Source organism: Pelophylax lessonae, assembly GCF_965119305.1.
Source record: "Pelophylax lessonae genome assembly, chromosome: 8".
In the NCBI taxonomy this organism is placed as follows: Eukaryota; Metazoa; Chordata; class Amphibia; order Anura; family Ranidae; genus Pelophylax; species Pelophylax lessonae.
In genome coordinates, this window is record NC_138775.1 from 145,207,683 (window position 1) to 145,235,675 (window position 27,993).

The 27,993-nt window shown below is 43.9% G+C and overlaps 1 protein-coding gene across 1 annotated transcript in view; it reads left to right on the top strand.

Moving 5' to 3' along the window:
• SELL (selectin L) overlaps positions 1-27,993 on the top strand; it is a gene marked incomplete at both ends in the record, with an annotated part of 319,522 nt that overhangs the window by 83,356 nt on the left and 208,173 nt on the right. Inside the window, one exon of the mRNA XM_082266317.1 lies at positions 20,820-20,901. Coding sequence (XP_082122443.1) covers positions 20,820-20,901 — 82 coding nt within the window. The remainder of the gene's footprint in view (positions 1-20,819; positions 20,902-27,993) is intronic.

Here is a 27,993-nt window from a genome sequence, read left to right on the forward strand (position 1 = left end):
AAATTTAAAGCGCAGAGTTGATCAAATACCACCAAAAGAAAGCTCTGTTTGTGGGAAAAAAAGGACCTAAATTTCGTTTGGGTACAGCGTTGCATGACAGCGCAATTGTCAATTAAATTCGCACAGTGCCGAATCGCAAAAAGTGGCCTGGACGTAAGACAGCAAAATCCTCCGGTGGTAAAGTGGTTAATAACCTGCTTCAATGTTTTCAGTTCAAACCCCACCTTTTTTAATTTGGCCAACTCCCCGGCAATTATCTGTTGCAATTTCAGTGTCCTTCATGCCAACCCCACTGTCTATGGTGCTACTGACACAGGACGCTGTCATCTCTATTGTCCTAGAATGACCTGGTTCTGCTTTGGTGGACCTGGTTCCTGGACACTGATTTTGACCACTATTCTTAAAATGTAAAACCATTTGTGAAGTGCATGTTTCCTGTACTGCTTACTGTCTGATCTAGTGAGAAAGTAAGAAAGTGCTCAGTCATTACTGTTAGCTGAATTTGTTTAACCACTGAGCTAACTTTCGTTTTTTTTTTTTTTTTACTAATAGGAGATTTAGAAGCTTTATAGGTAACTCCACTTTCGTGGGAAAAAAAATAGCAAATAAAAAAAAAAAAATAATATAGCATATACAATTTCGACTCATGTCATATGTCATATTTTAATTGAATGGCTCGCACTATACTTGTGAGCAAGCCAGGAGGGGTGGAACACACCAAGAAAGGTTGGTTCCCGATTAGAGACACTGTTGTATGTGGTCACTTTGATGACAACTAATAAATACGGCAAGTAGAGGTAAGAGTGAAGTGCTGCTGATACATTCTTTCACATTTTGGATGAAGAGTAGAGACAGACCATGTTGCCAACATATGGTTGGACTGTGTACAATGGGGGTCCAATTCAAACTTAGAGTTTAATCCTATTGTAGTCTATGGGGGTTGAATCTTGTTAAATTCATGCCATCCTGAAGGCTAATAGGCTAATCCTTGTGACTAAGCCAGGAGTGGTGAAACACACCAAGAACAATTGGTTCCCAGGTAAAGACATTCTTGTATGCAGTCACTTTGATGACAACCAATAAATATAGCAAGTAGAGGTCAGAATGAAGTGCTGCTGATACATTCTTTCACATTTTGGATGAAGAGTAGAGACAGACCATGTTGCCAACATATGGTTGGACTGTGTACAATGGGGGTGCAATTCAAACTTAGAGTTTAGGCCCCATGCACACGGGACGTTTTTAACGCCGCTGTAAGCAGCGTCAGGCGTTTTCTTTTTGCAGCCTAAAAACGCCCCTCCATGTTATTCTATGGCCTCATGCACACTCAGACGTTTTTGAGCTGTAAGTGGCTTAGGCGTTTTTAGGCTGCAACAAGAACCCACCACCTGCGCGTTCTGAGGACCAGCGTTACAGCGTTAAAAACGCCTGACGCTGCTAAAAGCTGAATAACTTTGCTATAACGTTGCTTAATGTGCGTTAAGCCACGTTATACGTTTTTTTTTCTTCCATTCAAAATCAATGGTTCCCTATGGGAGCCTATTGATTTGAATGGAGGTCGCACCGCAACACCGCAAGTCGGATCCGACTTGCGGGGTGACTTGCGCTGTGGGAATCTTGAGGGGGAACTCCACGCCAAAATGGGAAAAAAACGGCGTGGGGTCCCCCCCAAGGTTCCAAACCAGGCCCTTCGGGTCTGTTATGGAATTTGAGGGTAGCCCAATGCCGAAAAAACGGCATGGGGTCCCCCCCCAAAATCCATACCAAACCCTTATCCGAGCATGCAGCCCGGCAGGCCAGGAAAGGGGAGGGGACGAGCGAGCGGCCCCACCCCCCCTGGACCACACCAGGCCACATGCCCTCAACATGGGGGGGGTGTTGGTGCTTTGGGGCAGGGGGAGCTCTGCACCCCCCACCTCAAAGCACCTTGCCCCCATGTTGATGAGGACAAGGGCCTCATCCCCACAACCCTGGCCGGTGGTTGTGGGGGTCTGCGGGCAGGGGGCTCATCGGAATCTGGAAGCCCCCTTTAACAAGGGGGCACCCCAGATCCCGGACCCCCTCCCTATGTGAATGGGTATGGGGTACACTGTACCCCTACCCATTCACCCCATAAAAGGCAGTGTATGGAAATAACGACAAGAGACGTTTTGGAAAGTTTATTAAAAATCTTCATCCGACTCTTCTTGTCTTCTCCTCTCCGGGGTCTTCTGCTCTTTTGCTGTCCCCCTCTTCTTGTGTTCTTCTCTCCGGGGTCTTCTGCTGTCCCCTCTTCTGCTGTCCTCTCTTCTTTTCTTCTCCTCTCCGGTCTTCTGCTCTTTTGCTGTCGGCTGTCGGCTGTCTTCTTCCTCCGGTCCTCCTCCGAGGACGTTTCCGCTGATTATGCCTATCTCCGGTCTCTTCAGCTTATTATATAGCCATTAGGGGCGTGGCCCCGATGACGTCACCTGGAGACCCCACCCCCTCATGTCACAGATGACGTCATATGTGACATGAGGGGGCGGGGCCTCCAGATGACGTCATCGGGGCCACGCCCCTAATGGCTATATAATAAGCTGAAGAGACCGGAGATAGGCATAATCAGCGGAGACGTCGTCGGAGGAGGACCGGAGGAAGAAGACAGCCGACAGCCGACAGCAAAAGAGCAGAAGACCCCGGAGAGGAGAAGACAAGAAGGGCGGACAGCAAAAGAGCAGAAGACCCCGGAGAAGACCCCGGAGAGGAGAAGACAAGAAGAGTCGGATGAAGATTTTTAATAAACTTTCCAAAACGTCTCTTGTCGTTATTTCCATACACTGCCTTTTATGGGGTGAATGGGTAGGGGTACAGTGTACCCCATACCCATTCACATAGGGAGGGGGTCCGGGATCTGGGGTGCCCCCTTGTTAAAGGGGGCTTCCAGATTCCGATGAGCCCCCTGCCCGCAGACCCCCACAACCACCGGCCAGGGTTGTGGGGATGAGGCCCTTGTCCTCATCAACATGGGGGCAAGGTGCTTTGAGGTGGGGGGTGCAGAGCTCCCCCTGCCCCAAAGCACCAACACCCCCCCCATGTTGAGGGCATGTGGCCTGGTGTGGTCCAGGGGGGGTGGGGCCGCTCGCTCGTCCCCTCCCCTTTCCTGGCCTGCCGGGCTGCATGCTCGGATAAGGGTCTGGTATGGATTTTGGGGGGGACCCCATGCCGTTTTTTCGGCATGGGGCTACCCTCAAATTCCATAACAGACCCGAAGGGCCTGGTTTGGAACCCTGGGGGGGACCCACACGCCGTTTTTTTCCCATTTTGGCGTGGAGTTCCCCCTCAAGATTCTCACAGCGCAAGTCGCCCCGCAAGTCGGATCCGACTTGCGGTGTTGCGGTGCGACCTCCATTCAAATCAATAGGCTCCCATAGGGAACCATTGATTTTGAATGGAAGAAAAAAAAACGCTGCTAAAAGCAATGTGGCAAAACGTGCAATAACGCCAATGGAAAAAGCTACTGAAAGCACGTTTTTACAGCTGCTTTTTCCGGCGTCAGAACTAACTTTGACGTACGTTTTTTCTAACGCCCCGTGTGCATGGGGCCTAATCCTATTGTAGTCTATGGGGTTTGAATCTTGTTAAATTCATGCCATCCTGAAGGCTAATAGGCTAATCCTTGTGACTAAGCCAGGAGTGGTGAAACACACCAAGAACAATTGGTTCCCAGGTAAAGACATTCTTGTATGCAGTCACTTTGATGACAACCAATAAATATAGCAAGTAGAGGTCAGAATGAAGTGCTGCTGATACATTCTTTCACATTTTTGATGGAGAGTGGAGACAGACCACAGTGGGCAACATCTGGATTGACTGTGTACAAGAGGGGTGAAATTCAAACTTAGTGTTCAGTCCTGTTGTAGTCTATAGGGGGGGGGGGGCGATGGATCTTGGTAAATTCTTGCCATTCTTAAGACTAATAGGCAAACTACTGCCAAAAAAGGCATGTATAAATGTATAAAAAAAAGTGAATACTGTACAGCAAGAAGATGACCGTTTTTGTGGCTTTGAGGGCACATTGTAAATGCACAAATCGTTTAAAGTGGAATTAAACCCAAAATCAAAAATGTGTTATATCGCAGCTTACCAGTTATTAGATGTGGTGGGTGGCTGTATCCGTTTTCTTTTCTATGGCTTTTTTTCCCTCTGTTTTCACTTGATGATCTGGCCAGTACCACACCTCCTGTATTATTGAAAAAACACTCTAGAAGAATGAGAACAGGAGGCACAGCACACAGCAGAATTGTCAGTCTGGGGGGGGGGGGGGGGGGGTAGTGTTAACTGTATTGGCAGATTAAGATACACTAACAAATTGAAGCCTAGCATCAGCTTGCGGTTGCAGAAAACTTTTTTTTCCTTTTGGAATAAAGGTTTTACATGAATAAATAAAAGCTGATCATTTTAAGTGCCCCTGCCAGTGTTAAATGGTTTGTCTCATCAATGTAAACTGATACATTCTGCTGCAGAGCTTGTGCTTTTGAAACAACAGACTTGCTGGCTGGATCACCAGATGAAAATAGAAGAAAGAAAGGCTAAAAAAAATAAATAAAAATGGTAATCTGCAAGATAATAAATGTTTGTACTTGCTTGTAATACTGCTTTAAATAACATGCTTGGGGATTCCTTAAAGCTGTACATGGTGTTAAGGAACAGTATGATTTTTGCAAATAGTCTTAACAGCAGCATACACTAGCAGTGCATATTTGGCTGTGAAATTGACTTTTTTTATTTTATAATTAGCTTAGTTTACATACAACAGCACTCAAATCCCATTCATTTCAGTTTTAAAAGGGCCTTTTTTTGGTAGCTTTTTCAACAAACGGTTATAGACAAGCTTTGACCAACAGATAGCTCCAGTAGTTTGCTGTGGCTGTCTCTGTTCTCACTGATCCAAAGTTGTCCTATCACTTCTAATTCTAACAAGCTCTCATTAAAAATTTGATTATTGCAGATGATACAGCAGCGTAAAACTGACTGGCAGAAGTTACGTTTAATGAGAGAGAATTGGCTGAAATACTGTATACTAGAGAAAATGAGTACAGTGTATTAGTGAAATAGTGGCCAGCAGCAGGTCAATTTCAATGAGTGAGATTAGGCCCAAATTTATTAGAGGCAAAGAGCACAGACTGGTGTTTTACTAGAAGAATTGAGCTGCAACTAAAGACAAAACCTTTTTTTTTAAGGTTTGGATTGAATGGAGAGGGATTAGTGCATCTGTCAGGTGTTTATCCCCATTAGGGAGGTTTACCGTCTTTATTTGTCCTATTTACCATTACCAGTGAAAGTAAAAGAAAATCACAAATCTTGTGTTGTTACCAGGACACTAGTTCTGGTAACCTTGGTGACAAAAAGGAATTCCCTCACTTTGCAGGGATTTCGTCTTACTTCTTATTTTGGCTATGGAACAGCAAGTGAAGAAAATTAGATGGGCACAGATGGCAAAAACCTACAGGAGCCCTCTCTTACTCCATCAAAAAAGAAAAAAGGTTTTGTATTTAGTTCTACTTTAAAGCAAACCTTCAGTCATTTTTTAATCCATTTTTTTCCATCTATTAAATCTTTTGCCCTTGTTGTTTTAACTTTGGATAATACATTTTTTTTCCTGCCAGTAAATACCTTATACAGCCCATTTCCTCTTTCGTATCTGCTAATTAGCCTAGACTAATGACATCATGCACAGCTCTCTCTCTCTAGGGAGAGTTTGCCAGTAAGGGAGGAGGGGAGTCACAGGAGAGCCAAGGACAGCTGCAGAGCTGGATGAGGACAGAGATAACAGGAGTCTGCAGAGATACATGAATTTTCATCAAGAGAGGAGAAATGTGCAGGCAAACAGTGGTGTGAGTGTGTCTGTCTGCGTGTATATATATATGTGTGTGTGTGTCTGCATGTATGTGTGTCTGTATGTATGTGTATGTCTGTGTCTATGTGCCTCTATGTGTCTGTGTAAATCCAAGAAGTGAACAGGCAGCAGCTTCAGCTGCCCACAGTTAAAATTGCAGCAGAAAGTCTTGGTGGGGGTAGGTTTCTGCAGCATATTTAACAAGTACAGAATCACAGTATATATATAAAATAACATGCAAAACTGGTTGGAGGGAAGCTTTAGAATGTTTTTATTACAAATTATGTGGGCAGACTGCAGTTCCTCTTTAAGATACTTCAGAGGATACAGTAGTGAAAAATTGGCCAGCAACAGGACAGCTTTAATCAGGGACAATAAATCTAACAGGTGTATGCCTAACTTTTTTATCTATGGGAATAGGAGGATGTGGTGAATGTAAATTATATATTATATAGTGGTTTAGGTGTACAAGTGATGCAATACTAACCAAGTACAGATGGTTAGTACCAACTAAATGCTTTGCTTTGATCACTCCATATTCTACTATCCTCAAGTGGCAGGTGCAGACTGAGGTCACACTATGTCAGTCTGCTTCTGTCAATTGAGGAATGTGGAACATGGTTTGAGTAAAGGAGAGGATCGATAGTGGAGCTTTTACTGCATAAAGTGCTACTGTCTGTTGATGTAGGGGTCAAATTAGTCTGATGAGTTGCTATGATTACATGGGTGGTGGTGTTGCTTTGAAGAACATCATTGTTATATGATATTGCCAAAGGAGATCACAGTTCATTGATGGATAACAAAAAGGGACGTATGCAATATTTGGACACTTTATTCAATTTATATAATATTTGGACATTATCTTTTCTAATAATTTTTGCACATAAATGTTATTTTTTTATTCTGAATCTTATTAGCATTTTTTTGAAATAGTATTGGGATTTATAGGTTGTGAGAAGAGCGATGTGCTTGTTCACTTAATTGCAACCATAGTTTCCTTACAAGAGCTTTTGATTTGCTGATACTATGCCTGTTATGTGCCCTCCCTTTTATATTGAGGATACTGGTTTACCAAATCCTCCTTATTGGCTCTTCTAAGCCTGCTGGTCAAAGTTCAAAGGCCATACAGTGCATTATGGTTTGAAAAATTCTACTGGGCAAATCCACACATAAATCTATCAGGATCATGAATCTTAAACCCTTGAACCCATAGTAGCAGCAGACCCAAACCTGATCCTGACCCTTAATCCATAACAAACCAGATACATTGAAACGAAAAACTACAAATTCTGCACAGAGATCCAGAAAATGAAAGTGATCACACCTAGGTGATGATTATTATTAGAAAAAGTAAAAATCAGCGCAAACTGGTAATAACTGACCTCAAAATAAATAAATACTCTACACAAAAAAAACGTGATATTAAATATAGTGTTAAATATAAGGTGCAATCAATGGGGCGGCTGCTATATAATTATGTTCCACTGCATACCAAATATAAAAAACTGATCCAAAAAAATGCAGCGCCACTTGAATGAATACATATATATTATAAATAAATGTCATAAATATAAGTAAATCTAAGTGAAATAAATAAATAATATTTCATTCATATTGAATAAATATAAATAGTGAAAAAAAAGGCTTTTAAAATGAATACATATTGAAAAAGTATTTAGAAAAGAACAAATATATAAATGTAAAAGTCCTGTGCTATAAGAGTGTGCAAAAGTGGTGCAAAATGACCAAAAATATTACAAAAAAGTGAATCTCCTGAGGTGCAATCCTTCACCAATAAAAGTGGCTGCTCACCTCCCGTTCTGACCCCTGTGTTACCAGTGGGTCAGAAATAGCTGTTCCCAAAGAGGAATATATTCCAAAGGTGATGACTGACCGATGATCCTTCAATCTCCAATCTTGTATCCCCTTAGCTGTGTCTCCAGTATAAGACAAAAAACGGGACAGATCTAGTGCTGTTACAAAATGTATTATGCCCCGTACACACGTGCAGATTATCTGAAGACTTTTGTCTGCAGACTTACCAAAACCATATAATATGAGGTCAAACCTAAACACTTTCAATTTGTATGCAATCCGGCAGGCCCTTGCACTACATAGAAAAGGTAAGTCTGCAAACAAAAGTCTTCAGATAATCTGCACGTGTGTATGGGGCATTAGAAAACAAATTGCAAAGTAACAGACTCACATTAAAAGGCACATCAAGGCTGTGCGAGCCAGACAAGGTCTATTGGAATACTCCGATCTCTCATCAGTATAATCAGCGAGGAGACATCCGTCAACAGGCTCCTTCATATAGGGGAAGGAGCCTGCTGTCGGATGTCTCCCAGTCTCAGTCTGGACTAGGCCGCAATGCCTGATTTGCTCTCAAGAAAAGGGTAACAGACTGTCCTGTCCTTCAGCTTAGAGTCCTGCTTCCCAAAAGAGCGAGCCTGCCGCCTGCAGTTCAATTTATCTGCTCTCCCACTATCCTCTCCTCATCACCAACCTTCTGGTATGTGTAGTCTGATCAGCACTTAGGAATACAGTGTATATTGACAGAGGGACTACTGGTCCCAAAATCCTCTGCTGGCCAGGCATAAAGGGATTTGCTCTGCTCGCAGGAAGTGATGTAGCTATCCCAATACTGGGCACTAGGGGTAAAAAGCTCACTCATAGCCCCACTTAAAAGTGTCTGTTGGATGGAGCAATACCATAGCCAGCTCTTGTCTACATCAGCATAAACTGTTCAGGGGAATGCAAGTGGTTTAAACAATGTATATTTCATTTTCAAAGATGCTCTTTAGGAAAAACAAAAGAAATAAATGTTGGCATGTGCCTATGTGGGCTCAGTGCTTATTATCACTTCTAAAATAGTGTGAAAAAAAGAACCAATGCTATTTGTTATAAATGATAATTGGACTTGCTGCTGGTCATAAAGGGTACACTGTCCCTTTAAAGTATATGATGCAAAAAAAAAAAAAAATGGCAGCGCTATCCTCAATGCACACGATTACACCAAAATATACCATGTAAAATCAAAACCTAATAACAATGAAATAGAACAAAATATCTATAAAAAGGTCCAAGCTCGGTACAACTGCTGTACCAGGCCCCAGCGGCCAGGATGATGACAAATAGATGGACATCTGAGTCGTTTCCCCTCATCAGAGGCACCCGATAAGGTTGTCCCTTGTCCCTTGTCCCCTTTGTTGTACGCTCTGGCCGCTGAACCACTAGCGATGGCTATACGTTCCCACCCTGATGAAACTGGCTTGTGTTTGGACTCCCTGTCAGAAAAGATAAGTATGTATGCAGATATACATGTTATATCTTGCCGACTCTGGTACATCCTTGTCACTGGATTTGACCCTCATAGAACAATTTGGAATTTTCTCAGGTCAAAAAATAATTGGGATAAATCCCAAATACTCCCTCTAGACAGTTTCCCACCACCGCAAGATCAAGCGAATCTCTCTTTAGGGTCAATCATATTAAATACCTTTGATTTCAAGTCACCAGCTCCCCAGAAGAATATATTCCCAACAATATATAAACCCTCTTCAACATAATAGAGGCCAAAATTAAAATATGGGTAATTTACCTATAGGAGTTATAGGCCGCATAAACCTTAAAAAAATGTAACTTCTACGTAAAATACTACATATCCTTTGGCACTCACTGGTATATTTACCTCTCAAATACTTTAAATCAATGGAGTCTTTGCTCAAGCCACTTGTATGGGGCACCAACAGACACAAATTTCCTTGGAGGAAGACAAAAAACCCCACTGACCTTTCAGGCGCAGCTCTCCCAGATATCAATATATATTACTTTGCAGCTCAGCTATCCCAGCTCTTTCATATTGATAAAACCGACAGGTCTAGATTCCTTACTTTCTTATGCCCCAAATGGTCACATTCATCAGCAGATCCTCTATGTGCTATAACAAGCAGGACCAGGGGAGTAGAAGCTCTGGGAGATTGTCAATCCCTCTTATATCAGTATAGATGTATATGGGATTTGGTATCCGACAGGCTGAACTTCCCCCCATTTCATGAATTCACATCTCTATGCATAATTCTACACTTCCACAATTATGTTCCATTCCAGACTCAACCATATGGAGTATCAGGGGTGTGTACTATCTATCTCACCTTTTGGCAAATGGATACCTCAAACCATCTGATAGTTTGAAAGCTGAATAAACTCTGCCAAATTATACGTTTTTCCAGATACTTACAAGTCCCACATGCCCTTCAATCTCAATTCCCCTCCATAATTCCCCAGCTCGACTCCATTCCTATCATGGAGGTAATCAAAAGTTCAGATCCCAAAAAATTGATTTCAGGGTTCTATACCATGTTACATCTTCCCTCCTCATCCAAATTAGCTTACGAGCTTAAACCAAAGTGGGAGAGAGATGTTGGTTCACTGAAGGATGAGGAATGGAGCAAAGCTTTGGACACTTGCAAAATAGTGTCAACTAAACTGTCAGATCACCTTACTCCGCTATACATACATCATCGCTCCTACCTCACTCCTTTCAGATTAGCCAGGTATAAAAGAGACCAAAACACTCTCTGCCCTATGTGCTCCTGTGAGCTGGGATAAGTTGTACAGTTCCTACATGATAACATGGGTTCTCCTCTAACACTACACCATAAAATGTGTCTTCTGGGGATATTCCCTGAACCTGATATAGACAAATATACTAAGATCTTTCTACATGAAACTTTATTCACAGCTAGAAAACCTATTGCTAGACAATGGATGCGCAATCTACCATCTGAGTTTAATGCTTGGTTATTAGAGATGAATAATACCTTGCCACACAATAAGTTTATGTATATACATAAAGGCTGCCCATCTAAATTCAACAAGATATGATATAGATGGCTCCAGGCTCCTGAAACTTGTGTTAAAATAAGGGATACCTGTATAAAAATCTTTCTGACTTTCTAGCACTGCCATTAGTGATATCAATGATTCTGAGTACGTTAGTCTGTTCCATTAGGCAAACGCTTAATAACTATCTCTTACTCTATGTTGTACTATGTCTTGTAAAGATCTGTACTTGAAAAGATGAAAGACTCAAGGAAAGTTCTGTTATTTTATTGTCAGTTCGTTCAAAGTACATTTTCATTATTCCTTAACATTACAATTTTCAATAAAAGTAACTGTTTGAAACGTAAAAAAAGATCCAGGCTCGAATGTGCTTAACATAGGGCCCTTAGTGGATTTACTACTTCTGCTTACCTTCTGCACTGGGGAGCTACAGTTCATTGAGGGAACCATGAAGGCCAACATATACTGTGACATACTGAAGCAGAGCATGATCCCCTCCCTTCCAAGACTGGGCCGCAGGGCAGTATTCCAACATGATAACGACCCCAAACACACCTCCAAGATGACCACTGCCTTGCTAAAGAAGCTGAGGGTAAAAGTGATGGACTGGCCAAGCATGTCTCCAGACCTAGAATAAAACACAAAAAATCCTGCGCTAATAGTGAGTAAAACAAGTGAGCAAAAATGAATAAATATTAAGCAGCTGAAAACACTTGACCAATAGTAAGATCAACAATATAAAGCAAAAAATAGTGCAGCGCTATCTAATATGGTGTAACCCATAAATCAAAGTGAAGTATTAAATGACATAAATAATACACTGAACAAAAAAAGTCCATGAAATGTGTTCCGAAAATTAATAGTGAGTGGTGGTAAAAAGTCCCAGAGAGGTGATGATAGACCCGAAGGATAGGTAGGCCTGAAGCGCCGTTCTCCGCTCACCACCAGCCCAGGGCCTGCTTCCTCCGTCCTGCCTCTGTTGATGCGTTATGCTCCCGCTGCCTGCGCACAGGCCTACCTGTCAGTGGAGTTCCTATGTGATATAGAGGAATTTACCTGGATACCTGGTCTCTGGAGGAGGTGATCCATTTGGAATCATTGCTTTAGCGCATGTGGCCATTCCATTAAGTTGGAGGCCTGAGCTTCTGGTAAGCTGCCATTTTTGCTACTTACATCCCACCGGTGTACCCCTGCCTTTACCTTTGGATTCCAAGTCTTCGGGTCTATCATCACCTCTCTGGGACTTTTTACCACCACTCACTATTCATTTTCGGAACACATTTCATGGACTTTTTTGTTCACTGTGTTATTTATGTCATTTAATACTTCACTTTGATTTATGGGTTACACCATATTAGATAGCGCTGCACTCTTTTTTTCCCTATATGTTTCCAGACCTAAACCCTATTGAGCATCTGTGGGGCATCCTCAAACGGAAGGTGGAGGAGCGCAAGGTCTTTAACATCCACCAGCTCCATGAGGTCATCATAGAGGAGTGGAAGAGGACTCCAGTGGCATCCTGTGAAACTCTGGTGAACTCCACACCCAAGAGGGTTAAGGCAGTGCTAGAAAATAATGGTGGCCACACAAAATATTGACACTTTGGGCCCAATTCGGACATTTTTACTGAGGGGTGTACTCACTTTTGTTGCTAGTGGTTTAGACAATAATGGTTGTGCGTTGAGGTATTTTGAGGGGACAGCAATTTTACACTGTTATACAAGCTGTACACTCACTACTTTACATTGTAGAAAAGTGTCATTTCTTCAGCGTTGTCACATGAAAATATATAATAAAATATTTACAAAAATGTGAGGGGTGTACTCACTTTTGTGAGATACTATACTTCTTCAGCTTGACACCTATTTCATACCTCATGCAAGAAATAAAACACAATATCTATAAAAAAAATCCAAGCTTTAATGTGCTTAATATATTGTCCTTGGCGGATCTACTACATCCGCTTAGCTCCTATTCCATTGCTTGGGCAATATACCATGTGAAATCAGAACCATATGTAGATAAAATATAATAAATGCAGTCTATACACAAAAAGTGCAAACATAAATTGTGCCTAATATAGTGACCTTAGCGGATCTACTTCCTCTGCTTTACTCATATTTCAAAGCTCATGCAGTTTTTAACAAATCATGCATAGTACTCTGTGCCTTCACAGTGAATATTGAAGCTCCCTTACTCTCTTTATCTAAAGTAATCTTGTCACTTTATCTATACAGAATTACAGGTTAACCTGAAAGCCCACACACTTCATTGTAGAATTTACCTAACCATCTCTGCAACAGCATCCTGTTTGTCAACCAGAATACTTTGAAATAATTTGTAGTTCTAAAAATGGGAGAACATGTGACCCTCTCTCCTTCCACCTATGAGGTAGTTACACTACAGTCTTGAAGATAATGTCCATATAAAGCCTGTCTCCAAATGGCAACAATGGCCACCACTTTTAAAGCTGAAGTTTAAAGTGGTTGTTAAGGCTCAATGTTTTTTAACTACATGCATTCCTTGCATTAAAGGTAAAAACCATTCTGTGTGCGGGAGCCCCCCCAATACTTACCTGAGCCCCATTGTGATCCACCGATGGGCACGAGAGTCTTGGCTCTCTCCAGAGACTCTCCCTCCTCATTGGCTGAGACAGCAGTCAATTATAGCAAGTAAACCAATGAGAAGAAAGAGGGGATAGAGCCAAGCCATGGCTCTGTGTCTGAATGGACATGCAAAGCAGCAGCTTGGGAGTGAGCCTGCTCAGGTGCCCCCACAGCAAGCTGTTTGCTGTAAGGGCACTTGGCAGGTGGAGAGCCGGCGGGGGTAAAGGAGGATTGGGGCTGCTCTGTGCATAACTACTGCACAGAGCAGGTAAATATGACATGTTTGTTATGTAGCAGGTTTTCCAGGCATTGGGCCTGACATGGGTCTGCCATTGTTACCGGTGACACCTTCAGCCCATTTAAGCTGAATACCCAAGTGGGAGAGTTGAGACAATGACCATTTTGGCATCTTTGGTTTGTTTCGTTTATTTGAAAATGGGAATGGGAGAAGGGAATGAGTGGGATACTCCTCTGGCTCAACTAGGTAAAACTGGGACACTCTGTAGAAAAATGCCTGTTTTTTGGATGCCGACCAACGCTTACCGATGCTTGAAAATTGCTTTATAACTGGACTGTGCTAGAACTTGACTTGTAACCCTCTGATTAACTGGACTGTAGTGAAACCTGACTCTTGACACTCTGTTAAGCTCAAAAGTCCTGTGAACAACTCCCTCCTGCCCTTCACCGATGGAGGTAGCTCCTTGTAACTGCTTGTGCTGCTGCAACTCTCAACACTGTACCCTGCACACTGCATGCTGCTGGGCCCAACCGCTGATGCCCCCTTTACACTTTTAGGATCCTCTCACTTGGCACCCCCTCTGACACTTCAGGGTCCTCTCACTAGGAACCCCCTCTGACACTTCAGGGTCCTCTCACTAGGCACCCCCTCTGACACTTCAGGGTCCTCTCACTAGGCACCCCCTTTACCGCTAACTAGCTCCTGGATCCCTTGGACTTTCACCGGAGCAGTCCCCTCTCAGCTAGGCAGACCACCAGGGGCAGTTACAGTGCTCATGAACTTGGAATGCTTTCCTAAAACTGGGCCCCCTTTACTCCGCTGGTCCTCTCTGCAGCTCAGCTCAGCTCTTTCTATATCCTCAGGCAAGCTGCCTGCGACACCTGATCCTTCTGACAGGAGGAGAGACAGCCGTACTCTCCCTCCTGGGACTCTGCTTCCCACCAAAGACGCTGCATCATTCGCTCCCTTCAAACTTATACCCACTCCCAGAATCCTGTCCTGCAGAATCTGCCTTTCTGGGGTAGATACAAGCCTGAATGTGCCACTGATTGGGTTTCCTCCACTGCCCAATGAGAACCCTCTCATGGAGCCAGTGGGGAGACTCCCCAGTCTCAATAGTAATACCTGGGAGACATGACAGCCCAGCTGAAAATGATGGCCCTGCTGTTAGGCAGCCAAGGCCCACTATACTTTTGCCTAGCACCTACCTTGAAGGGTGCTACATCTATTTAAGAAAAGAAAAAAGAAAACCTGACTTCAATATCACATAAATCTGCTTATACTGTGCCTTCCCTGGTCCAACTGTGAGAAGCTCACAGTGTCCTTTGAAAATATAGTAAGCAGTTTTAGTGGATGAGAGAAGCGTGTACAATTTTGCAAGCCTGAAGGTAAGGCTTTAAGTCAGCTTAAAGTTCAGCTTTAAGTCTCTGGTCAACAATACGAGCTATAGGCTAGTAAACATGGATTATGCATAAAGGCATATCAAATAATACCCAGGTAATAATGTCATTAAATTAGGTATTTGCTTAACTAGGTCACAACATATTTTATAGAAGCAGACAAAGCAATAAAAAAAAAAAAAAAGGCATACATATTGTTAAATGAAATAAATGCATCCTGCTAGACCTAATTAAAAGAGACAGGTACTACATTTGGAAAAAGCATCCTAAAGGTCCAATACAAATACCTATGTACATATTTCACTTATTAACCTCTTTCTTCAAGGTTCACACATAACTGTGGTTACAGAGAAAGGGAAGAAGGATGTGAAATTGTGACATAAGATGAAAAGATGAAACCGTTTCCTGAACTCTCACACCCAAAAACACATGCATGTGTGAAACAGCCTGTTTTCCTTTACACCAAACTGTCACTTTTTGATATTGAGTCATTTAAATTTTCCAGTGGCCATATTTATGTATCATGCAAACATCCAATCAGTTAATATTCAAATAGAGTATGTACATATATTCACATCTGTATTGAACATAGGCTGTTTTGCTGATTGCCTCAGGAGCATATGCTAGCAGATACAAACCACACAGTAAAGCCTTTAATATGCAAGCAGTTTAAAGCAGTAGTAAAAGTTAAAAACAAGCAAACAACCACTACAAGGTAAAGGGAATGCATACTAGCACATTGTGAAAGACTTACCTTGAAACTAAGCCCTGCAGTGGCGCACTGTCACCAATGCAGAGGCTTCCATCTTCCCCCGGTCTTCCTTTTGGGTTTGCGGGCTGCGGCCACTTGAAAGGCTGAGCCACGATGACGTCATTCCAGTGCATGCATGCGGGAGTCACGACTACTGCACAGGGCTCTGAAGGAACAGCACGGGTAGGCCAAAATTTTCAGACCTTTGGTGACCAAATGCAGTTATTTTGACTAACAAAGGCTTTTTAGACACTTGGAGACCAAAATAGAGTCATTTTGACCCAAAAAAGCCAACGAAGAAAGGAAAAGCCAAAAGCCTACAGCACCTGGTATTCCCAAGCGGTCTCCCATCCAGGTACTAACCAGGCCCAACCCTGCTTAGCTTCCGAGATCAGACAAGATTGGGCGCTTTCAGGGTGATGTGGCCATAGGCGATCACCACTGCCATCCTCGACCCCTTTGAACTTGGCCATGGCAAGATTGCACCTGAGGAGAAACAAAAAGAAAGCCAACCATAAAGGAAAACCAAAAGCCTACAGCACCTGGTATTCCCAGGTGGTCTCCCATCCAGGTACTAACCAGGCCCAACCCTGCTTAGCTTCCGAGATCGGGCACGTTTAGGGTGATGTGGCCGTAGGCAATCACCACTGCCACCCTCGACCGATTTGAACTTGGCCATGGCAAGATGGCACCTCAGGAGAAGCCAACGAATAAAGGAAAAGCCAAAAGCCTAAAGCCTACAGCACCTGGTATTCCCAGGCGGTCTCCCATCCATGCTTTTCTGATCTCGGAAGCTAAGCAGGGTCAGGCCTGGTAAGTACCTGGATATGAGACCGTTTGGGAATACCAGGTGCTGTAGGCTTTTGGCTTTTCCTTTATTCATTGGCTTTCTTTTTGTTTCTCCTGAGGTGCCATCTTGCCATGGCCAAGTTCAAAGGGGTCGAGGGTGGCAGTGGTGATCGCCTACGGCCTCATCACCCTAAATGCGCCCGATCTCGTCTGATCTCGGAAGCTAAGCAGGGTCAGGCCTGGTTAGTACCTGGATGGGACACCGCCTGGGAATACCAGGTGCTGTAGGCTTTTGGCTTTTCCTTTATTCGTTGGCTTTCCTTTTGGTTTCTCCTGAGGTGCCATCTTGCCATAGCCAAGTTCAAAGGGGTCGAGGGTGGCAATGGTTATTGCTTAAGGCCACATCAACCTGAACACGCCCGATCTAGTCTGATCTCGAAGCTAAGCAGGGTCGGGCCTGGTTAGTACCTGGATGGGAGACCGCCTGGGAATACCAGGTGCTGTAGGCTTTTGGCTTTTCCTTTATTCGTTGGCTTTCCTTTTTGTTTCTGCTTAGGTGCCATCTTGCCATGGCCAAGTTCAAAGGGGTCGAGGGTGGCAGTGGTGATCGCCTATGGCCACATCACCCTGAACATGCCCCATCTCGTCTGATCTCAGAAGCTAAGCAGGGTCGGGCCTGGTTAGTACCTGGATGGGAGACTGCCTGTGTAGCGGTGGAGTAGTTTAATCTCCATTGGCTCTGCTGGTAGACAGAAAAACAGGTCATAATCCAACTAGGCAGATACAGCACGCAACAATCCAGGTAGTGTTATACAATCCTTCCCTCCCAAGAACTAGACAACACATAAGCTGGGAGTCAACTCAGACTGCCTTATTTATTGAAAACACAAGAGATCTACACTCTGCCAAAACCCCCTCCCTCTTGGAGTCATTCCACACAAACACACATCCCATAATATGCTTACAAGGCAGACAGGAGCAATAGGACAATGGAATATCACAATAACAAACCCCACCCCACTAGCAGGGGTCTATGAAACACTGCTGCCATATTCTAGCAATCTGCAATATGTCTTTATATATTTCCTCAGGGACACTGTTCAGTAATATTATGGTCATTCTTTCAACATAAGCCACACTCTCAGTGTCCATTCCGCTACAGCCAGGTGCTGTAGGCTTTTGACATCAGGCATTCACACAGTATACAGAAGTAAGTGTCGGCCTGTATAGGCCCCAAAAATTAGCACACATGTGTTTAACTGACAGGAAAGTACGTAGTATTTGATGGCTGAAGGTACATTAGGCATTCACACAGTATACAGAAGTGTTGGCCTCTATAGGCCCCAAAAATTAGCTCAGCGCCAAAGTGCACAAATTATTAAGTGTAAAAATGGTGATACAATAACGTGACCTTAAAACAGATATATGATATATAATCAATAATAACCACCTCAAATGAATAGTGCAGCAAAAATATGCATCAAAATATAGTGCAACAAGATGTATACCAGAAATAAATATACATAGATCCCAATAACGCAATTCCTAGTGTAATGTGCTCAAACAACTAAGTGCTCCAAAAGGGTCGCAAGTAAAAGTCCAATAGTGCTGTACATAAAGAAAAAGTATTCCACTCCTTCACTCCTGTGCAATGGTGCTAATTAGCAGCTCACCTCATTCCCAGACTCAGAATGAGTCAAACACACATGGGAAACACTGGACTGGTAGGATGGTAAAGATGATGCAGACCTCCCATCCTTCTGGGACCCCAATAATTTGTTTGCAGAGTAACACAAACACGCTCACATGGATGCAAAGAGAAAGAGATCTAATGCTCTCTGTATATAGCTTTTATTTAAAGATAAGCAAAAAACAGCGCAGTAACTTACATTGACCTGCACTTAAGCAGTGCGGGCTTTGCGGGCTCCTCAGTTAGACTGCCTCTGACCGTCCTGGAGGCGATGTGCACGAGTAGGCTCCTCCCCCTGTACGCGTTGTGATGTGAGTGACTTCGTCAGCAGGGGTTCCTTCAGAGCGAATGCCCCGGTGACGTCACAGGTTGCTGCTCCCTAGAATATCTCCTAAACAGTGCACGTTTAGGAGATTTTTATTTTACCTACAGGTAAGCTTTATTATAAGCTTACCTATAGGTAAAAATAAAAATACTGTGTTTACTACCACTTTAAGTACAGTCATGTTTTTTTGTCATCAGTTTTTTTCAGTCAACATTAGTTTTTTATCCTTTGTCATCAGTTTTTCATCCTTTATCATCAGTCTTTCATCCATTTTCTAACCTTTTTCATCAGTTTTTCATTCGTTGTCATCCAATGTCATCTATTTTTAATTATTGGTTGTCATCCGTTTTCATCCGCTTTCATTCATTTTTCATCCAATCTGTTTTTTTAATGGATGAAAAATAGGGCTTTTATTTGTTCAATAAATGGATGTTGATGAAAGCAGATGAAAAAACGATCCGTATGTGTGAAAGGGGCCTTAAGAAGAATATACCACATATAAGATCTCTCACCACTTTTGTGTTTGTATTTGATAAAACTGAATTACAATGCATCGGAGTACCACAAACCAAAAACGCTATTTAATTCATTTTTAATATTCATAGCAAGCTCACACATCTATCCACATCTCCATGCTTTATCAGTTTGAAAAACACCCCTTGCATTTCTAGCTGTGGCCATCTTGAGTAAGGGCAGATGATTCATATACAGTATCATTTACATCCTGGGATCCATCTGCCCTTAGCTCAGGCATGCAGGCAGAGGGTGTGCTTAACTGAGAAAACCCCTCCTCCCCTCCTGAAGACTCCTGGGATGTTTGACAATATTTGCTTAGGAATGGAAACCAGGAATTAACTTCAGAAATGTAAAAAATTCATTAAGTGAATGTGGTATTAATTAGACAAAACAGCACTTTGGCTCTAATTTAACATATTCATTTTTCAATATTTCCTAGGACTTTTTTTCAAGTGCAGAAAGGTTACAGAATGTCAGGAAAAATAAAGTGAGCCCTTTAATTTCATCTGGAAGAGGGGCTTTCTCAGTATGCCCTCCTGCCTGCTTGCCTGGTTTAAGGGCAAATGGATTCCAGGAAGTAAATGCTACATAAATCTTTTGCCCTTACTTGGCTGTGGCTAGAATTGCTAGGGGAGTTGTTTTAGAAAGTGATATCTCAACAAAATAAAGCATGGAGAAATGGATGTATTGTGGAGTTTATTTGAATATTAAAATTTAATCAAATGGTGTTTTTGATTTGTGGCGCTCAGGTACAGTTTAGTTCCCCTTTAACTTTTACAAACTCCTTAGTGAATTTTTCCATGTCTATTTTAGCCATTTATATTATTTTTAATGTATAAAGGCAATGCTATTAGTATGGTTTATTTGCTTAACTGTCAATTTCTTCTGCTATATAACCATGCACATTACCATACATCTGTAAAACATTATTATACTGATAATTTTAATAGTTCTACATCATTATGGGTCACAAGCTAATACAACCGCATTCTGTCACAGGTCTGGTGCTTGTTTGCCATTAAGATTCCAAGTCTAGTATATTTCGCTGCCAGGGCTATTGTCAGACAGATTTTTAAAGTATCAGATTTAAACTTACCTCTTCAAAAAAAATGACCAGGACAGTGTGACAAGATGCGTCCTTCATGAACTGTGCTTCTTTTTTATTTGATTATTCTTTACTCCACTTGCTTGTATGCCATCAAATTTACATAAACATAAGCCAATGTTACTGGTCTGTAGTTTCCTGATTCTAGTGTTTTAGCTTTCTAAAAGTAATGATATATTATCAGAAATGTATGATTACTGATAAGCAAACTACCCGCCATCCCAGACCATACCCCTAGGGCAGGGATCCTCAAACTACGGCCCTCCAGCTGTTGCGGAACTACACTTTCCATGAGGCATTGTAAAACTCTGATATTCACAGACATGACTAGGCATGATGGGAATTGTAGTTCCTGAACAACTGGGGGGCCATAGTTTGAAGACCCCTCCCTGGTGGGGCTGCTTATCACACAGAATATGAGTTCCGTGAAGTTGGCAGTTGTGATGGGCTCAAGCTCCAATAACAAAACCATACATCTTTATTTGTGTTTATACCCTTACCAGTCCACAAAGTATGTTCTAGTTTTTGCTAATACTTTTACAAAGAAATATAAGAAAATTCTCAGTGCATCAATTGAGGCAGATTACATTTACAGTCTTATTCATTTTAATCCCAAAACCATTATCAAGAACATTGAATGTGAGTTATTAACCAATATTATTTTTTGTGTTATTCAATAACAGCATATTTTCTTTTGCAGCACTGCCATAAACCAAAATGTCAGAAATTCGCACTGTCCCAGGTGAACCAGAGAGCAGTCACTTTCATCGTGCTTTACATTGGTATGTAAACAGTATATGATTATTTAGAGTTTTAATAGTAATGTATTATCTTAAAGTGATAATAAAGGCTCCCTTTTTCACCTAAAATATAAAAGAGGTTTATACTTACCTGCTCTGTGCACTGGTATGGCACCGAGCAGCCCCAAACCTCCTCTTCGGGGGTCCAATGCTGGCGCAATCTGCTCCTCCTCTTTTCCATGTGCCCTCATGGCAAGCATCTGCACATGCACTTTTTTTTTAATAGAGGGAGGACAATCTGCATGGTTAAGTTCCACTAAAGAATGATCCTATCTTGTTTTGGTTGTGCCTATGTGCAGGCAGTCAAAGATGACAGTGAGTGGGTGAAGGACAGAGCTCCTTCAAAAACTGTCAAGTTCAAAATAATCTTTCTGTCTTACTTTGCATTGAAAAAATAGACAATGCATAAAACCAGAGGCGTAACTAGAACCTTCAGGTCCCCGGTGCAAGAAACCATGAAGGGCCCCCCGGACCACTGGCTGGGGCCCTTCCCTTCAAGCCTGGGGCTCTTCCCACTGATCCTGGGGCCCTTTACTCTCGTTGTGGTGCCCTTTATTATGGTCCCGCAGCAGGACCCTTTCACAAGTTCTGCAGTGGGCCCCATTCCTGCCATCTTGGGGCCTCCCCATGGTGGTGGAATGCTAGGGCCGGTCGCAAGTAGCACCTTTGCGATGCTGGAAGTTCATCCACTGGTGTCAGTAGTTTTTATTTTTTGGTATTTTAATAGTATTATTTTTTTATCATTTCATTTTTTTTTTTTTACAATGTCACTGACTATGACTCTGTCCATTCAGAAAAGGAAGGAGGTGGTAAATAACATATTTACCGACCCCTTCCTGGTTCTCTATTGTGACACATCCCCTGCAGCAGCCAGCAGGAGAGGGGAGCGAGCACAGTGGCGGGGAGGACCAGGGGAGCACACAGGGGCCCAGAGACAGCAGAACACAAGTGAACTGGATAGGAGGAGATGTGGGGGCATAAGGGAGGAAAGAGGAGGACAGTGATTTCTCTGCATGCTGCCCCCCGCCGCCTCTCCTATCCAGGTGTACAGGGGAGCCACACAGGCCCCCTGAAGCATGGGGCCCGGTTGCAATTGCAACCCCTGCAACCCCTGTAGTTACGCCCCTGCATAAAACACTGCCAGTCAATATCTATAGTCTAATCATTTTTTTTTGTTTTGTAGAGAAAATTGTGTTGCCATCTGTATCCCTGTTAGGAAAGTTCACTCTGTGTAAACTCAAACTAAAGTGAAGCGCTAAAAAAAAAAAAAAAGAACAAAACTGAAATCAGTTCAGTATGTGTGTCTATGGATGGACATTCTACTATTGACAAACATAAACTATACAGTGTGGGGTCAGAGTGTTCAATCGAATCTACCCCTAGAGATTAACAACCTCAATATATAAATATGCAAAAAAAAAAAAAAGCATGGAACTGAATTAGATTTTAAATGTACCTTCTAGGGTATATTAACCACTTTACCACCGGAGGATTTTGCTGTCTTACGTCCAGGCCACTTTTTGCGATTGGGCACTGTGCAACTTTAACTGACAATTGCACGGTCATGCAATGCTGTACCCAAACTAAATTTACGTCCTTTTTTTCCCACAAACAGAGCTTTCTTTTGCTGGTATTTGATCACCTGTGCGATTTTCATTTTTTGCAATATTAATTAAAAAATGCCACAATTTTGAAAAAATAACAATATTTTTCTAATTTGACAGTTAAAAAATATCCAATATATTTAATTTTTGTCATTTATTTAGGCCAAAATGTATTTAGCTACATGTCTTTGACAAAAAAATTCTCAATGAGCCTATTTTTAACCGATTGACCAGAAGGTTTTACCCCATTCCTGACCAGGCCATATTTAGCGATTCGGCACTGCATTACTTTAATGGACAATTGCGCGGTCGTGCAATGCTGTACCCAGATTAAATTGATGTCCTTTTTTTCCCCACAAATAGAGCTTTCTTTTGGTGGTATTTGATCACCTGTGCAATTTTTACTTTTTGCGCTATAAACAAAAAAAGAGCGACAATTGTGAAAAAATAACAATATTTTTCACATTTTTTTATATGAAATTCCCCCCCCCCCAAAAAAAATGTAAACATCAAAATTTTTTATAATTTTAGGCCAATTTGTTTTTGCTACATATTTTTGGTAAAAAAAATCACAATAAGCGTATTTTGATTGGTTTGCGCAAAAGTTATTGCGTTTACTAACTAAGGGAAAGATTTCTGTCATTTTTGGTGGGTTTTTTTTTAACGTGTAATGGCGGCGATCTGCGATTTTTTTTGCGGGACTGCGACATTGCGGCGGACAGATCGGACCCTTGACTGACATTTTTGACACTTTTGGGGGTACCAGTGACATTACTACAGTAATCAGTGCTATACATACAGTGGCGTAGCGTGGGTTGTCAGCATCCGGGGCAAGGCAAGTAATTTGCGCCCCCTAACCTGCGGGATTTTAGCACTCGAGTCTCTTCCACTAGATTAGTTAAAGAAACCCTTACCCCCTAAGCACTTTAGAGCAGGCCAGGGTCCCCATAGATCACCTTTTAAAGCAGGGTCCCCATAGATCCCCCTTTAGAGAATGGTCCCCATATAATCTATGGGGACATTTCTCTAAAGTGGGGAATCTATGGGGACCCTGCACTAAAAGGGGATCTATGGGGACCCCGGCCCACTCTAAAGGGGATCTATGGGGACCCTGGCCTGCTCTAAAGGGGATCTATGGGGATCCAGCTCTAAAGGGGGATCTATGGCATAGACCCCCTTTAGAGCAGGGTCCCTATAGATCCCCCTTTAGAGCAGGCCTGGGCAGGTCCCCCATAGATCCTCCTTTACAGCTGGCCAGGGTGAGGTGAGGTCCCCCATATAGATCCCCCTTACAGCAGGCCAGGGTGAGGTCCCCCATATAGATCCCCCCTTACAGCACGCCAGGGTGAGGTGAGGCCCCCCATATAGATCCCCCCTTACAGCAGGCCAGGGTGAGGTCCCGTCCCCCATATAGATCACCCCCTTTACAGTAGGCCAGGGTGAGGGGGATCTATATGGGGGACCCCGGACCTCACCTCACCCTGGCCTGCTGTAAGGGGGAGATCTATATGGGGGACGGGACCTCTCCTCACCCTGGCCTGCTGTAAGGGGGGATCTATATGGGGGACCTCACCTCACCCTGGCCTGCTGTAAGAGGGGATCTATATGGGGGACCTCACCTCACCCTGGCCTGCTGTAAGGGGGGATCTATATGGGGGACGGGACTTCACCTCACCCTGGCCTTCTGTAAGGGGGGATCTATATGGGGGACCTCACCTCACCCTGGCCTGCTGTAAGGGGGATCTATATGGGGGACGGGACTTCACCTCACCCTGGCCTGCTGTAAGGGGGGATCTATATGGGGGACCTCACCTCACCCTGGCCTGCTGTAAGGGGGGATCTATATGGGGGACCTGGTCCCCCATATAGATCCCCCCTTACAGCAGGCAAGGGTGAGGTCCCCCATATAGATCCCAGGTCCCCCATATAGATCCCCCCTTACAGCAGGCCAGGGTGAGGTGAGATCCCATCCCCCATATAGATCTCCGCCCTTACAGCAGGCCAGGGTGAGGTGAGGTCCGGACCCTGGCCTGCTGTAAGGGGCGGCTCTATATGGGGGACCCCAGACCTAACCTCACCCTGGCCTGCTGTAAGGGGGGATCTATATGGGGGACCTCACCTCACCCTGGCCTACTGTAAGGGGGGATCTATATGGGGGACCTCACCTCACCCTGGCCTACTGTAAGGGGGGATCTATATGGGGGATCAGGTGAGGTCCCGTCCCCCATTTAGATCTCCCCCCTTACAGCAGGCCAGGTTCCCCATAAAATAAATCCCCTTTACATAGTCTTCTCACTCTGTAGTCAGTCAGACAGTCACTAGTACAGCCAGTAGTACTCGTACCTTTTTTTCACCTGTGTCCCGACTCCCGACCACAGGCTAGGTTTTCCTCCTGCAGCACCACTGTCACCAGGCTCTCTGGCCTCTCACCTGCCTTCTTTGCTGAAATTGCTGACTCCAGTCCTGTGACTCCTCCTGGCCGCGCCAGCTTCTTCTGCTGCTGGCCTGGTGTCTGGTGGTTCTCTCCCACGCTGCGCTGGGCGGCCGCTGCATGGGTTAGTCCCTCCCCCAGACAGTCCCTCGGCTCTCAGCCACCGCATGCCAGGCCTGTCTCCCCCCCCCCACTCCAAAGTGGGCGACGCCGGCTAGATCGGATTCGGGAGCCGAGCGGCCGAGCCGAGCTGCCAAGCCGAAGCCAGCCAGCAGTGAGAGTGAACCAGGGGCACTGCAGAGAGCAGACTCAGCGGGCGGCGGCGGCCAGCCTATGACAGAGTGAGTGACATGACACTGCGGAGCGGATGCGCCCCTCCAGATGTTGCGCCCGGTGCGGCCGGCCCCCCTGCACCCCCCACGCTACGCCACTGTATACATATGCACTGTTACTGTAAAAATGACACTGGCAGGGAAGGGGTTAATTTTTAGTGGAGAGGGAGGGGTTAATGTATGCCTGGTGCTTACTAATGTGTGTGGGGGGAGGTGACTGAGTGACACAGGGACAGATCGCAGGTTCAGCTATGCTGAACCCTGCAATCTGGCCCTGTCTGTCACTTAGGAGATCCGCCCGCTTTGTTTACACAAGCGGGTGGATTTCCACACTAGATCCCCGATGATCGGGGAAGAGCAGCGGTTATCACCGCTGCTCCTCCCCTGGCCCGACTCCCGCTGTAACTGAATACAGTGGGAGCGAGCCTCCGGCCGCGCGCGCGCCGCCGAGAGAGGGGAATGTCTGGTGACGTAGGTCTACGTCGCCAGACAATAATGAGCCACTTTGCCGCAGTACAGTCAACGTGACTGGTCGGCAAGTGGTTAAAGTGATTTTAAAGTCTTGTTTCTTTTTTTTTTTCCTTTAAATAACAAGCATGTTATACTTATCCCCTCGGTGCAGTTGGTTTTGGCGCAGGGCAGCCTGGATCTTCCTCTTCTTGGGTCCATTGCTACTGCTCCTGGCCCCTCCCTCCTATCGAGTGCCCCCACAGCAAGCAGCTTGCTATGGGGGCACCCGAGCCGAGGTGCAGCTCCGCGTGTCCATTCAGACGCGTAGAAGCCCTTCGGCCCCGCCTGCTCTCTCCTGATTGGCTAACTGACTTTGATTGACAGCCGCGGGAGCCAATGGTCCCAGCCACTCAGGAGGGAGTGTTCCGGATGGCCGAGGGACACGTGGACATCGGTGGCCAGAGAAGAACCACAGGTAAGTATTACTGGGTGCTGGGATAGACTGCTACACCCAGAAGGTTTTCTATCTTAATGCAAAGAATGCATTCAAATAAAAAACCTTCTGACTTTACAGCTCCTTCTCATCAGATATGAAAAATATTTCATAAAGTTTTATGCAATGTTGTTGTTGTTCAGTCGTTTAGTCATGTCCAACTCTTCGTGACACACATTCTGGACTGATATAATTTTTGTTTTGTTGTTTTGAGTGCTTTACTTCAGTTTATGTTTATTTGGTTTTACCATTTTGTATCTAATGGTGTACTAGCTGCTGATTTAGGGATTTTACCCTTTAGCACAATTTTTTTATTTCAAACTGGTTTACTCTGTTTGAAGTTGTGACTAATTTTACTGGTGTAGGACCCCCCCCCCCCAACCTCCAGAAGCCTGGCAGTGACCCCCAGAGACAGGGAGGGCTGACATTCCTCGTCAGGGTGCAGGTTACTAGGCATTAGTGGTTTACAGTGGTTATTAGGTAGTGGGTGGTGGGTGGTGTACAAAGTAGAAAGTTTATGCTTGTAACAAAGAAAAGTTTATTTCTCACAACAGGAAAACATGCGGGAGAGAGGGGTAGGGCACACGACACCCTTAGTCACACAGCAGAAGACTAGCAGACTACTTAGACAAAAATGTATAGAAAAGGTAGACAGTACAGAAAAAAGAGACTTTAAGCTGGAACCAGCAATCTGTACTTTGTAGCACAAGCTGTTTCCTATAGCAACAAAACTCAACTCACAGCATCGTATGAAATTTCCTTGGATGAGTTTTCTCTTGAAGTTTCCCCGGTCTCTTCATAGTCTCCAGCTCATGAAGAGTCACCTCTGGAAACTTCCTCAGAACGCCATCCCTCTCAGGATGCCTCCAGGTAGTGAGCAACCTCTCCCTTGCAGAACCTTTAGCACATGGTTAGGCCTCAGGCTTTAGGCCCACCCAGCAGCAACTGTTCCTCACACGCCCACTCAGACTGTAGTCTGGGTGGAAAAGGCCCAGATCATCTGACTTTCTTCAAATATGTACCCTCTCCCAGCATTTTCAGCAGCCAAAGGAACTCCTAATGATTGGCTGAGAAAAGTATGCATATTTATAACCTACATTCACTGTAGCTCATCATACTAATGCCAAAGGTAACAGTGTCCCTATTGACAAAAGGGAGAAACCGCAGTTAAACTAGGCTTAGGAGGAAACCCATTTGATCACAAAGACTATAGCCAAGGTAACTACAGGCCATCAAAGCTACATTTACTTGTAGCCCTGTTTAAGACAAGTGAGCTACATTCTCCCTCTGCCAAGTAGACAATGTCCTCAGAGCGGATGTCCTGGCAAAATGTGAATAGGAATGCAGGTTTTTGGCGCCTCAGACCAAGAAAGGGTGGGCTTTTTAAGGCAAGAAAGTGGGAAAAGTCTAGCGTTTTTAACCACTTAAGCCCCGGAAGATTTTACCCCCATTCCGACCAGGGGGTATTTTGCGATTCGGCACTGCGTGAATTTAACGCACAATTGCGCGGTCGTGCGACGCTGTACCTAAACGAATTTGACGTCCTTTTTTTCCCACAAACAGAGCTTTCTTTTGGTGGTATTTGATCACCTGTGCGATTTTTTGATCACGCGCTATAAACAAAAAAAGAGCGTCAATTTTGCAAAAATAGCAATATTTTTCACATTGTTTTATATGAAATTCCCCCCAAAAAAAATGTAAAAATCAAAATTTTTAAAAATTTTCAGCCAATTTGTTTTATGCTACCTATGTTTGGTAAAAAAA